Here is a 12903-nt window from a genome sequence, read left to right on the forward strand (position 1 = left end):
TAGATGGTACCTTTTCTATTGCTCTCATCCTTAGTAAGCTGATGATTTGTTTTAGAGCCTCTGATTTCTGGCTTGGTGGAAGGTTTGGCATTCCTCTCTTTTTTGGTAGAGTGTGGAAGTGAAACCTGTAGCCCTTGTCTATTGTCTGCAAAGTCCATTTGTCTCCTGTAATACAATGCCAGTTTTTTTAAAATAAAGCTAGCTTTCCGCCCAAGGGTGCTTCCAGTTGTTCCCTGGTTGGCGGAATCAGAGCCAAGTCATTGTGTCTGTCCTGTGGAAGTGGTTGCAGTCGCAGCTGTGGCGGCACTTCTCTGGTTGGCAGGTTGCCACTGACGACCCCTGTAGGCACCCCTTGGTTGACCTCTGCCTCTTGGGCATCTATTTCTGCCTCTCTGTGCTCTAGAGGTGTCTGGAAAGGACCAATTCTTTGAAGGCCAATTTCTGCTGAACCTCGGAGGTTGGACCTGCAGGAAATCCTTGACTGTTTGGACAAATTTTGCTTTTTCTTCCACTTTCTTTAGAACCTCCTGTGCAGGGGAGCCAAATAAACTTTGTTTCTCCATAGGGGCATCTAGGAGTTTAGACTTAACATGGTCTGGCAAGGATTGTTCTTTTAGCCAGGCATGCCTTCGAATCACTGCTCCAGTCACAGCTGATCTAAATGAAGCCTCCAGTGCATCATAGCCACATTTCAAGAAATGATTACTGACCTGCTGAGAGTTGTGTACCAAATCCTGAAGGGACTTACGGTCTAAAGGTTCAGGAGAGGCCAGCTTTTTATTCAGCTGGTCTAACCAAAATTCCTGGTACTGTATCATGTGAAATTGACAGTTTAAAGCCCTGGCAGAAAGAGTAGCAGATGTATAAAGCTTTTTACCCATCTCTCTAATGCTCTAGATTCTCTTTCAGAGGGTAGGGGGTTTTTGGCAGAGGCAGCTGCAACACCTTTAGGGCCCTGAGAAATGGTTTCTGGGTCTGCAGCATGGGCCTTATACAAGTGGAAGTGAGAATCCGGGACCCTGTAGTATCTGTCAGGTTTGGCAGGGGCTGGGGGAAGAGAATCAGGGGCAGTACTGGCATCATTGTATGCATCATCAACAACTGATAGTACAGGTGGAATGGCTAAAGGCCTATGCTGTGGTAAGTGTAAAAAAGTCCTTAGCCTTTTCCTAGAATCAGAAAAATCCTGACCCTGCCATTGGAAGTGTTCCCTCATAGAGTGTAGGATTTCCCCAAATGAAAATTCTTCTGGAGGAGAGGCAGAAGGAATGGAGTCTTCTGCGTCAGAATCCTCATAAGGTGAGTATGGGCCTTCCTGATGGTCAGATAAATCTGAACCATCCGAGGAATAGTCAGAGGAGAGAGGTTCAGTGGGTTCAGTCCTAGGCCTCTTTTCAGGAGGGGGTTGTGAGGCCCTGTCTGGGTGAGGTTGGGATCCCCTGATCAGAGAAATAAGGTCCTCAGCAAGGCTGAGAATCTGAGAACTAGAAGTAGGCCTGTGAGAGGGAGCTTTTGTAGGTAAGGCCTTGGAAAGTTTTGCTGCTTTAGCCCTGGAAAAGGCCTTGATAGACATGGAAGCAGGGGGTCTATCTGCCCCACGTGCAGGGGTAGAGATGTCCAACGGAATAGTGTCGGACAAATCTTGTGTGCCTGCTTCTTCAGTAGGATTTTCTGTAGCCGACTCAGCCATGGCCTGTGTGGCCTCGGTTGTCGGAGGCATGCTTTCGGCCGAAGGGAGAACCGAGGTCTCTGTCTCAGCCTAGGCCTAACCGTGGTTTCAGCCGAAACCGCGGGCCGTGAGTGTCGGTCCTTTTCCTTGCGATTTTTAGCTAAATGTGTAGTCGGAGTCTCCGACGGCATTTTATATGCAAAAGTGGAGCCAAAAAACTCTTCTGCAAACTCCGACCGACGTCTAAGTGTCCGTCGGTTGAAGGAAGCACAGGCTAAACAAGCTGATACATCGTGGTCTGGGCCTAAGCAAGGAAGGCAGTAAGAGTGGAAATCCTTATGAGGTATTTGTTTCCCACAAGTTAAGCAATCATTTACTTTGTCTGACATCGGCTGAGGCAAGAAAGAGTCCCCAACGGGGTACTTAGCTTTTTTAGAAGTCTTCGGTAGTTGAAATCTCTGGATCTGACCGACCGGCACTTGCAAACAGCTTCTGCTTCGGGCACCGCACGGCAAGAAAGACTGAGGAAAATGGTGTCGGCTGATGCCTTTATACCCCAGGAGCTATGACGTCGGGTGAAGTGCGACATCAGCCGAGGCCAGACCCAGACTTTGGAATCCGGCCGACCAAAGGGCTGCCTGAGGCAGGACAACCCATATGTCATGACTGCAGATGCATCCTTGAAGGACATCCTACTACACAAGGTTTTTGGTACAAAAGCCTGACAAATAGAACAGGTCATGAGAAACCGCATAAAAGATACTTATCGTGGTGGTCTTTATGAGGAATCTGTCTCCCGTACTGGCATTTACCCTTCCTGGATGACATCAACCCCACAGAGCAACAAAAAAAACCAAAACAGACAAAATCCAATGGGAACTTATGTGCAGTGGCTCAGTATAAGTAAGAAGCTGTAGTCATTGAAACCAGCAAACAAAAACTGCGTTCAACTGATGGAAGTGATGTAGGCTTTCAGACAGACGATGTGGAGATGCATTTGGACTGGCTACAAAGAAGTTCTGAGGATGGTAATTCCAGACATTACCTTTACGCCCTACGCTATGTGAGGAGCATGTGTGTAACCTTAAAGCAAAAGCACGCTTTAGTATACTGGCTGAAGTCGGACTACCCACAGCAGGAAATCCCAAATGTTATGAATACTGCAACAGTGAATGTAAGGACATCAATAATTCTTTCTTCAATCCGGTAGCAGAACACATCTACATATCATGTATAAACTCTACATTTATAGACCAAAGTAAACAATAATGCATACAAATGATGCCCAGTTTTATCTCACCATATAACCCTCACTGCCAGGAAAGGTCAAACACACACTGACACGAAAATCTAATATTCACCTAAAACGATGATGTATCCAGCATGGGCACTGAAAATCTGCCTACATGACTGCAGCCCAAAAGAACAATAAACTTATCCAAGACCACCCTACTACAGAGGAATCAAACTTTCAACATGCTGATGCTCTTCTTGGCCAAAAAACTCCAAGCTGCTTACATTCATACCGCAAAGGGGAGGCATGTCTGTTCATGCCTGTCACACCTTAGGAACACTTCCTTTTCCCATTCATTATGCGCTCACAGCAATGCCTGGTCCCACTCATCCCATACAAACACACATAGGGATGCACCCACTCATCCCACATGTGTAACTATGCCAGCTCCCACTCACCGCACACAACCACACATAGTGAAGCCTGAGGCCACTCGCCCTACACAAACATGTGTAGTGAAGCCTGCGCCCATTTGGCCCAAACACGTGTAGCAAAGCCTGCACCCACTCACCCCAAACACGTGTAGCAAAGCCTGCACCCACTCACCCCAAACACGTGTAGTGACTCCCACTCTCATTACACAAACATGAGTAGTGACACTTGCTCCCACTCGTCCCATACAAATATGTATAGCAACTCCCACTCATTCCACACACAATGATGTTCACTCACTCCCACTCATCCTACACACACACATACAGTGATGCACACTCCCACTCATCCTATACAAACACACTGGGACACCCACTCCCAGTTATCCTATACAAACACACAGGGACACCCACTCCCACTCATCCTACAAACACACACACAGCAACGGTCGATCCCACTCGTCCCACACATACACACACAACAATGGCTGCTTCCACTCGTCACTCACACACACACGGTCATGGCTGCTCCCATTCATCCCACATACATATGTGGTGACTCCTGCTCCCACACACACGCCCACTGACATCCACTCCCACTGATCACACACACCATGATGCCCTTTCTTGCTCATCACACACACTGCGACGCTTGCCCTCACTCATCCTACACAAACACACAAGGTCACCCACTCTCGCATATCCTACACAAACACACAAGGTCACCCACTCTCACGTATACTACACACACACCCACACAAACAGAGAGACACACACAGACAGAGAGACACCCGCTCCTGCTCATCCTACCCACTCACACAAAAAAATATCCATTCCCACTCATCCCACACACATGGCGAAGGCCAATCCCACACATGGCGAAGGCCAATCCCACTCATCCCACACACACGGCGAAGGCTGCTCCCACTCATCACACACACACGGCGAAGGCCGCTCCCACTCATCACACACACAGCGAAGGCCGTTCCCACTCATCCCACACACACAGCGACGTTCGCTCCCACTCATTACACACACACACACACACAGCAACGTCCGCTCCCACTCATCCAGCGTACACACAGTGACGGCCGCTGCCACTAATCCCACGCACACACAGTGACGCCCGCTCCCACTCATACCACGCACACACAGCGACACCCGCTCCCACTCATCCCGCACACACACAGTGACGCCCGTTCCTCCAACTCATCCCGCACACACGCAGCGACGCCCACTCTAGCTCATCCTGCGCACACAGCGACGCCCGCTACCACTCATCCCGCGCACACACAGAGACACATGCTCCCACTCATCCTGTGCACATACAGCGGCATCCTCTCCCACTCATCCCGCGCACACACAGCGACGCCCACTCCCACTAATCATATGCACACACAGCAACGCCCACTCCCACTAATCATATGCACACACAGCAACGCCCACTCATCACATGCACACACAGCGAAACCCACTCATCACACGCACACACAGCGAAGCCCACTCCCACTCATCACATGCACTGCGATGACTGCTCCCACTCATCACACGCACTGCGATACCCGCTCCCACTCACACGCACCATGACTCCCGCTCCCACTCATCCCATACATACAGTAATGTCCGCTCCCACTCTCACACGACCAATGCCCACTCCCACTCATTCCACGCACACAGTGCTGCCCATTCCCACTCATCAAACACACACACACACACGCACACACACACAGAGCGACTCATCCCACATGCAATGACTCCAGCTCGCACTCATCTCTTTGAAGCATTCTCATTTATCACATCTGTCCTAGCCAGGAAGCTCCATGTTTGTTTTGACTAGTCAATTCTCAAGCAGCGATACCTTCTCAACAAAGTCTACTCAAGTAGGAATGTCTGTTCACTCACATTCTAACCAACCCCAAGTAGTGATGCGTGCTCATCCGCTGCTCACACTCGTAACACTCAGTCAAATATCCCGCCACTTATCCCACCCCATAGCAGTAGCTCCAGTTAACTCTATGGTCACTATCCCGCCACTTATCCCACCCCATAGCAGTAGCTCCAGTTAACTCTATGGTCACTTCCTTTGTCTGGGATGTTTAATACAAAATCTATTTTGCTGAAAACTTTTATTGCAGCATGCCTTTCACTTCCTTTATGAAACTCTGCAGCCGTTTTTGGTTTTCCGGCACTATGTCTTTTTCCTGCAGTTTTGACTGTAAACTGTGTATGAGCATAACAGTTGAGTTTGTGCGGCTACAAAGTTCAAAATAATAATCCCCATGTAACTTGAAAGCTCAACTAGTTGGGCTAACCCACCCAGTCTTAGCCAAGAAGACATAAGCCTGCTCTCTCTCACTGAAAGCCCATGCAGTCCCACGCCCACTCACACCACACTCATGCAGTCGACAAGCTCAGACTCCTCCCACTCCAAGCAATCATGTCTGCCCATATTACTTCTCGCAATAGTCTCATATAAGCAGCTGTATGTCTGCTCACACTCAACCCAGATGAGCAGCTCTACAACTGATCTCTCACAACCCAAGTTAAATGAACTTCTCAATTTTTATTTTTTTTTTACAATAATCACATGTCCAAACAGTCTCATGCTTGCCCACAGTCATTCCATTCAAGAAGCCTTACGATTGGCTTAGTCTACCAACCAATGAACCTCTGACATCTGCTGTTGCTGATACAATCCCAAGAAGCTGCACGTATTCATATGCCTTAATGCCTGCTCTGAACTCCTTCCATTTATTCCCTGACAAAGACAAACTAAGTCAACTGTCAATCAACCAGCCACCCAGGACAGCTAGGGAGGGTGTTACAGCTGTAAGCTCTAACCCCTTACCCCATCTTCTAACTTTGGAACAATTTAGACAATATTCCTATACAGTCATTTACTACCTTCCTGTAAGCATGAAGGGGAGGTACAGCTAACATTCGTTAATAAATAGATGAAACTACTACTCCCAGGCTGCAAATCACCAAAATATGTAATCCTTTCTTGATATATGTAATGCACTGAAGAGATTCATGTCTATTCACTTCTCTACTATGCAGACTCGTCTGTCTTTTAGTTTAAGGACAGAACAGCTATGGCAACTTCAACTACACAGCAGATAGAGAAATTAAAAAATCTATTGCACAGTTTAGCCCTTTAGAAAGCAAATTTTGCCTTGTTGCATATTTTTAACAAAGGTTTACAGTACTTACACAGTTTTAGTTTTAATAATCCTCACATTGTAAACAGATATGCTTAGTACATTGCATATGTGTGTGTATAAATATATATACATATATATATATATATATATATATATATATATATATATATATACATACATATATGCACGCACACACACACACACACACACACACACACACAGACACAGACACAGACACACACACACAGTGTATGCATGGATAACCAAAGTCTTACCCGCAGAGCTGCATCGCGCACAGCTGAGCACGGTGACTGCAAGGCTTGAAGTAATACATCAATCTCCTCCTGTTCAGCATAAGCGCAGCCTTCCTGGCCACTGCTGCTGGTGCACAGAGCTGTAAGGGTGTTGGAAGCAAGGACCTAAAACAAAGTCAAAAATCATACTTACATACAGAAAGCAAGGACCTAGAACAAAATCAATACTCATGTCAACCATCATACTCACAGAAAGCAAGGACCTAGAACAAAATCAATACTCATGTCAAAAATCATACTCACATACAGAAAGAAAGGGCCTAGAAAGTACAGTTTTGTACCTACCATAAATGTAGATGTCCGAACAGGAATGCATCTGCAGTCCTTACAAATGGGTTGTCCTGTCGTCAGGCAGCCCTTCGGTCGGCCGGATTCCAAAGTCTGGGTCTGGCCTCGGCTGGTGTCGCACTTCACCCGACGTCATAGCTGCAGTTCTTCGGGTATAAAGGCATCAGCCGACGCCATTTTCCTCAGTGTTTCTTGCCCCAGATGCCAGTTGCCCTCTTGGATAGCTAAATTTTGGATAAATGCCAATGTTTCCAAATAGTAGAAGGCAAACACAAAAATAAGCATGTATGTACATATATACAAACAAATACACCATAAGAGAGCGGGACCAGCTAGCTATTAGATGGGCAAATACCCTAGGAATACCACAGAGGGGAAGGAGGGTGGGTAATCCTGACTGCAGATGCATTCCTGTTCGGACATCTACATTTATGGTAGGTACAAAACTGTACTATGTCCTTCAAGGATGCATCTGCAGTCCTTACATATGGGTAGAATACCATAGCCAAACTAGGGGAGGAGGAAGAAGAAATTATGGTGTAGTTAGGATCCCTTGCAAAACAGCAGTGGCAAACCCTGCTCGGGATCTAGAGTATAAAGGTAAGTTATAATGCTTGGCAAATGTATGCACGGAGGTCCAAGTAGCAGCCTCTATAATGTCCTTGGTAGCCACTCCTCGTAAGAAAGCTGTGGTAGTGGCTGTAGCCCTTGTAGAATGAGGCCTTATGTTCTGTGGAATTTGCTTTCCATGGTAGGAGTAACAGAATCTGATGCAATTTCCTATCCACTTGGAGATTGTCTGTTTTGAAATTGCTTTTCCTTCCCTTCCTGTTGCATATGCTGCCAGAAGCTGGTCAGTTTTTCTATTGCCCTTGGTTCTGTCCAGGTAGTAGCGCAACTGTCTATGTACATCCAAAGTATGCAGCAGTCTTTCCCCCCTGTTCTGTGGATTGGGGAAGAAGGTAGGTAGGTGGATAGCCTGGTTTAAAGACACTCTGGATACCACCTTAGGCATAAATGTAGGATTTGTTCTCATGGACACTCTATGATGGAAGATTAGGAAGGGTTGTACTGCCATTAAAGCCTGTAGCTCAGAAACCCTTCTTGCTGAGGTAATTGCCAGCAGAAAAGCAGTTTTCCAGGATAGGTGTTGAAGATCTGCTGTTGCTGTTGGTTGGAAAGGGGGGAGTGTCAATTTTTCTAGCACAAAGTTCAAGTCCCATGCTGGTAGTGGTGGTTTCCTAGGAGGTTTTACATTTTTAATTCCTCTCAGAAACTGCCTGAGTAGAGGATGCGAGAAGACAGGGGGATCGAAGCTGTATTCTGCAGAAATAGCTGATGCATGTATCTTGATGGAGGAATAGGACAGGCCTGTATGGAAAAGCTCTGCCAAATACTCCAGGATGTTGGCAATGTCTACCTTTGACACATCTTTTCCCCTTTCAGTACTCCAAATGAGAAACCTTTTCCATTTTCCTGCATAGTTCCTTCTTGTTGAGGGTCTGCGGGCCTCAAGGATAATGTCTTTAACCCTTTGGGATAAATCTGGGTTAGTTGCTCTTATGTAATGTTCCAGGCAGACAGCTGCAGAGTTTTCAGGTTTGGATGCAGGGTGTTGTAGCCGCTCTGAGTTAACAGCAAAGGAATCAGGGGTAGTGTCCACATTTTCCCCCCGAGACATGCTCCTCAGTAATGGGTACCAATGTTGTCTTGGCCAGTCTGGAGCTATCAGAATGATCCTTGGACGTTCCTCTTTGATTTTCAATAGCACCTTGTGCATCAAAGGAAGAGGTGGGAATGCATATGCTGTCAGGCCTTTCCAACTGAAGGATAGAGAGTCCACCTTCCAAGCAAGTGGGTGGTACGTCCTTGTGCAGAATTTCTTGAGCTGGTGATTGAGTGGGGATGCGAATAGGTCTATTTGTGGCAGTCCCCATTTCCTTGTGATGACCTTGAAGATGTCCCGGTGTAGCATCCATTCGTGACCATCCGAGGTAGTTCCGCTTAATATGTCTGTTAGGATGTTTTCTTTTCCGGGTACAAAAATTGCTTGTAACTGAATGTTGTAGCTCAGAGCCATATTCCATAGGTCCAGTGCCATCCGGCATAGAGGGTATGAATGAGTACCTCCCTGTTTGTTGATGTACCACATGACTGTGGTGTTGTCTGTCCTTATCATCAACTGCCCTTCTTGGAGGAATGGTCTGAAATTCTGGATTGCTAGTTTTACTGCCAGCATTTCCTTTTGATTTATGTGCAGGTGCAGCTGATCTGGAGTCCATAAGCCTTGTATGCACTTGTCCAGCATGTGGGCCCCCCAACCGAGGTCTGAGACGTCCGTTGTGATGGTTTGGCTTGGTTGAATGCTGTGGAAGGGCAAACCTGGGTTTGACTGGCATGCCTGAGCCCACCATAGGAACTCTTGTTTTAGGCATGGGATTAGTGGTATTTCGGTTTCTAGGCTGTGCCTGTGTTGAGACCATAAATTCTTCAGGTACCACTGTAGCTTTCTCATATGCAGTCTGGCATGAGGGACCAGGATTATGCAGGATGCCATGAAGCCCAAGGCCTGCAGTACTTTCCTTGCTGTTAGTTTGTTCTGCTTTGTTAATGCCAAGAAGTAGAGAGGAAGTTGTTCTTGTTTTTCTGCAGTTAGGAATGCCATCTGTTTTACTGTGTCCAATTCTGCACCTAAGAAGGTTATTCTTTGGGATGGTATCAGTCTTGATTTTTTATATTGACTGTATATCCCAGGGCTTGCAGTAAGCAAATGACTCTTTGTAAGTCTTCTGTTAGCTTGTTTTTGTTGTCTGCTTGTATCAGGCAGTCGTCCAGGTATGGATATATTTGGATTCCCTGAAGCCTGCAGTGAGCGATTACTGATGCCAGGCATTTCGTGAACACTCTGGGCGCAGTAGATAAGCCAAAGGGCAATGCTGAGAATTGATAATGCTCTGATCCTGCAAGAAATCTGAGGTATCTTCTGAAATTTGGTCGTATGGGGACGTGCAGGTATGCCTCCTTGAGATCTAGAGTCACCAGCCAATACTCCTTGCCCAGCATGGGAAGAAGTTGCTGTAGGGTCAGCATTTTGAATTTTGGAACAATGATGAATGTGTTTAAAGCGGACAGGTCGAGAATAGGCCTCCAATTTTTCTCTTTTCTTGGTACCAGGAATAGTCTGGAGTAAAATCCCTTTCCTTGTTCCATAGATGGTACCTTTTCCACAGCTCTCATCTTTGCTAATTGAGCTATTTGTTTTAGAGCTTCTGTCTTTTGATTTGGTGGTAGGTTTGGCATTCCTCTTTTCCTGGTAAAGTATGGAAATGAAACCTGTAGCCTTGGTCTATAGTTTGCAAAATCCACTTGTCTCTTGTGATGTAGTGCCAGTTTTTTGAAGATAAGGCTAACTTTCCACCTAAGGGTGCTGCTATTTGTTCCCTGGTAGGCGGTGCCAGAGCCAAGTCACTGTGATTGTCCTGTTGCAGTGGTAGTAGTTGTGTCTGTGCCTCGCTGGTTGTTACCTTGCCACTGGCGTCCCCTGTAGGCACCTCCTCTGGATTGATTTCTGCCTCTTGAACGCCTATTCCTGCCTCTCTGTGTTTTACAGGAGTCTGGAAAGGACCAATTTTTGGCAGGCCAGTTCCTGCTAAACCTTGGAGGCTGAACCTGTAAGAAATCTTTCACTGTTTGTACAGATTTTGCCTTCTCTTCCATTTTCTTCAGTACCTGCTGAGCAGGAGAACCAAATAAACTGACCTTATCCATAGGAGCATCTAATAGTTTTGCTTTAACATGATCCGGCAAGACCTGTTCTTTCAACCATGCATGCCTTCTTATAACTGTGCCAGTCATGGCTGATCTAAAGGAAGCCTCCAGTGCATCAAAGCCGCATTTTAAAGAATGGTTACTAACCTGCTGAATGTTATGCACCATTTCTAGAACATATTTCTTATCTAAAGAATCATCAGAGGACAGTTTCTTAGTTAACTGATCAAGCATAAACTCCTGGTATTGGATCATATGAAACTGACAGTTCAATGCCCTAGCTGAGAGAGTAGCAGAGGCGTATACTTTTTTACCCCATCTCTCTAAGGACCTGGATTCCCTTTCAGAGGGGAGAGGGTTTTTAACTGAGGTCGAAGCTACTGCCTTAGGCCCCTGGGAGATAGTCTCGGGATCTGCAAAAGGAGCCTTGTATAAATGGTGATGTGTGTCCGGGACCCTGTAGAACCTATCGGGCTTAGCAGGGGCTGGAGGCAAAGTATCAGGAGCAGTGCAAGCATCATTAAATGCATCATCTACAACAGGAAGAACTGGAGGTATAGCTAAAGGCCTATGTTGTGGTAAATGCAAAAAAGTCCTAAGCCTTTTCCTTGAATCTGAGAAATCTTGCCCCTGCCATTGGAATTGCTCTCTCATGGCATGTAAGGTTTCCCCAAAGGAAAATTCCTCTGGTGGAGAGGCAGAAGGAATCGATTCCTCAGCATCGGAGTCTTCATAAGGAGAAAAAGGAGCCTCTGGATGGTCTGTATTGTCTGTATCATCAGAGGACACTGGCTCAGGGGGCTCTGCTCTAGGTCTCTTTTCTGGAGGAGGTTGAGAGGCCCTGTCTGGATGAGGTTGGGATCCCCTTATTAAAGGGATGAGATCCTCTGCCAGAGTGAGCATTTGGGAACTGGAACTGGGCCTGTGAGAGGGGGGCTTAACAGGCACAGACTTAGAAGTTTTGGCTGCTTTAGCCCTGGCAAAGGCCTTTATGGACATGGCTGCAGGCCTAGCAGCACCACGTGCAGGGGTTGAAACATCCAAAGGGATGGTGTCCGATAATTCTTGTGAAACCACAGTAGCAGGTTGAATTTCAGAGGCCGATTCAACCAGGTTAGAAGGGGCCTCAGTAGTAGTCATGGATTCGGCTGAAGATAGAACCGTTTGCTCGGTTTCGGCCGAAACCGAGACACTCGCGGTTTGCTTAACCGCGGTTTCGGCCGAGACCGCGGACAGCGAGTGTCGGTCCTTTTCTTTGCGTTTCTTAACAACTTGTGAAGTCGGAGGATCCGACGGCATTATGTATGCAAAATCTGAACCGAAAAACTGTTCAGCAAACTCCGACCGACGTCTAAGCGTCCGTCGGTTGAAAGAAGCACAGGCTAAACAAGCTGCTACGTCGTGGTCTGGGCCTAAACAAGGTAAGCAGTAAGAGTGGAAATCTTTATGAGGTATTTGTTTCCCACAAGTTAAACAGTTATTCACTTTTTCTGACATCGGCTGAGGCAAGAAAGAGTCCCCAACGGGGTACTTAGCTTTTAGAAGTCTTCGAAGTAGTATTCGGTAGTAGTAATCTCTGGATCTGACCGACCGGCACTTGCGAACAGCTTCTGCTTCGGGCGCCACGCAGCAAGAAAGACTGAGGAAAATGGCGTCGGCTGATGCCTTTATACCCGAAGAACTGCAGCTATGACGTCGGGTGAAATGCGACACCAGCCGAGGCCAGACCCAGACTTTGGAATCCGGCCGACCGAAGGGCTGCCTGACGACAGGACAACCCATTTGTAAGGACTGCAGATGCATCCTTGAAGGACATCAAAATCAATACTCATGTCAACAATCATACTCACTCAAAAATTGTTACTAAAAGCTATAGAATTGCTACACTGAACAATACGACTACAAAACTATCACTTGCCTTCATGAGATGATACAAAGTTAATACAAGCACACAGCAATGCAGGTAATCTGCAACGAATACCTGAAGGTATGTACAGATGGATATGCAGAGCACATTACATATGGATATTAAATC

The 12903-nt window shown here is 46.6% G+C and overlaps 1 protein-coding gene across 1 annotated transcript in view; it reads right to left on the reverse strand.

The window, feature by feature from the left end:
• GCN1 (GCN1 activator of EIF2AK4) overlaps positions 1-12903 on the reverse strand; it is a gene marked incomplete in the record, with an annotated part of 2100248 nt that overhangs the window by 1286853 nt on the left and 800492 nt on the right. The window contains 1 exon segment of the mRNA XM_044068902.1: positions 6774-6917. Within this exon segment, the coding sequence (XP_043924837.1) occupies positions 6774-6917 (144 nt within the window).

This window comes from Protopterus annectens, chromosome 4.part0, assembly GCF_019279795.1.
Source record: "Protopterus annectens isolate FY-2018-M chromosome 4.part0, PAN1.0, whole genome shotgun sequence".
In the NCBI taxonomy this organism is placed as follows: Eukaryota; Metazoa; Chordata; order Ceratodontiformes; family Protopteridae; genus Protopterus; species Protopterus annectens.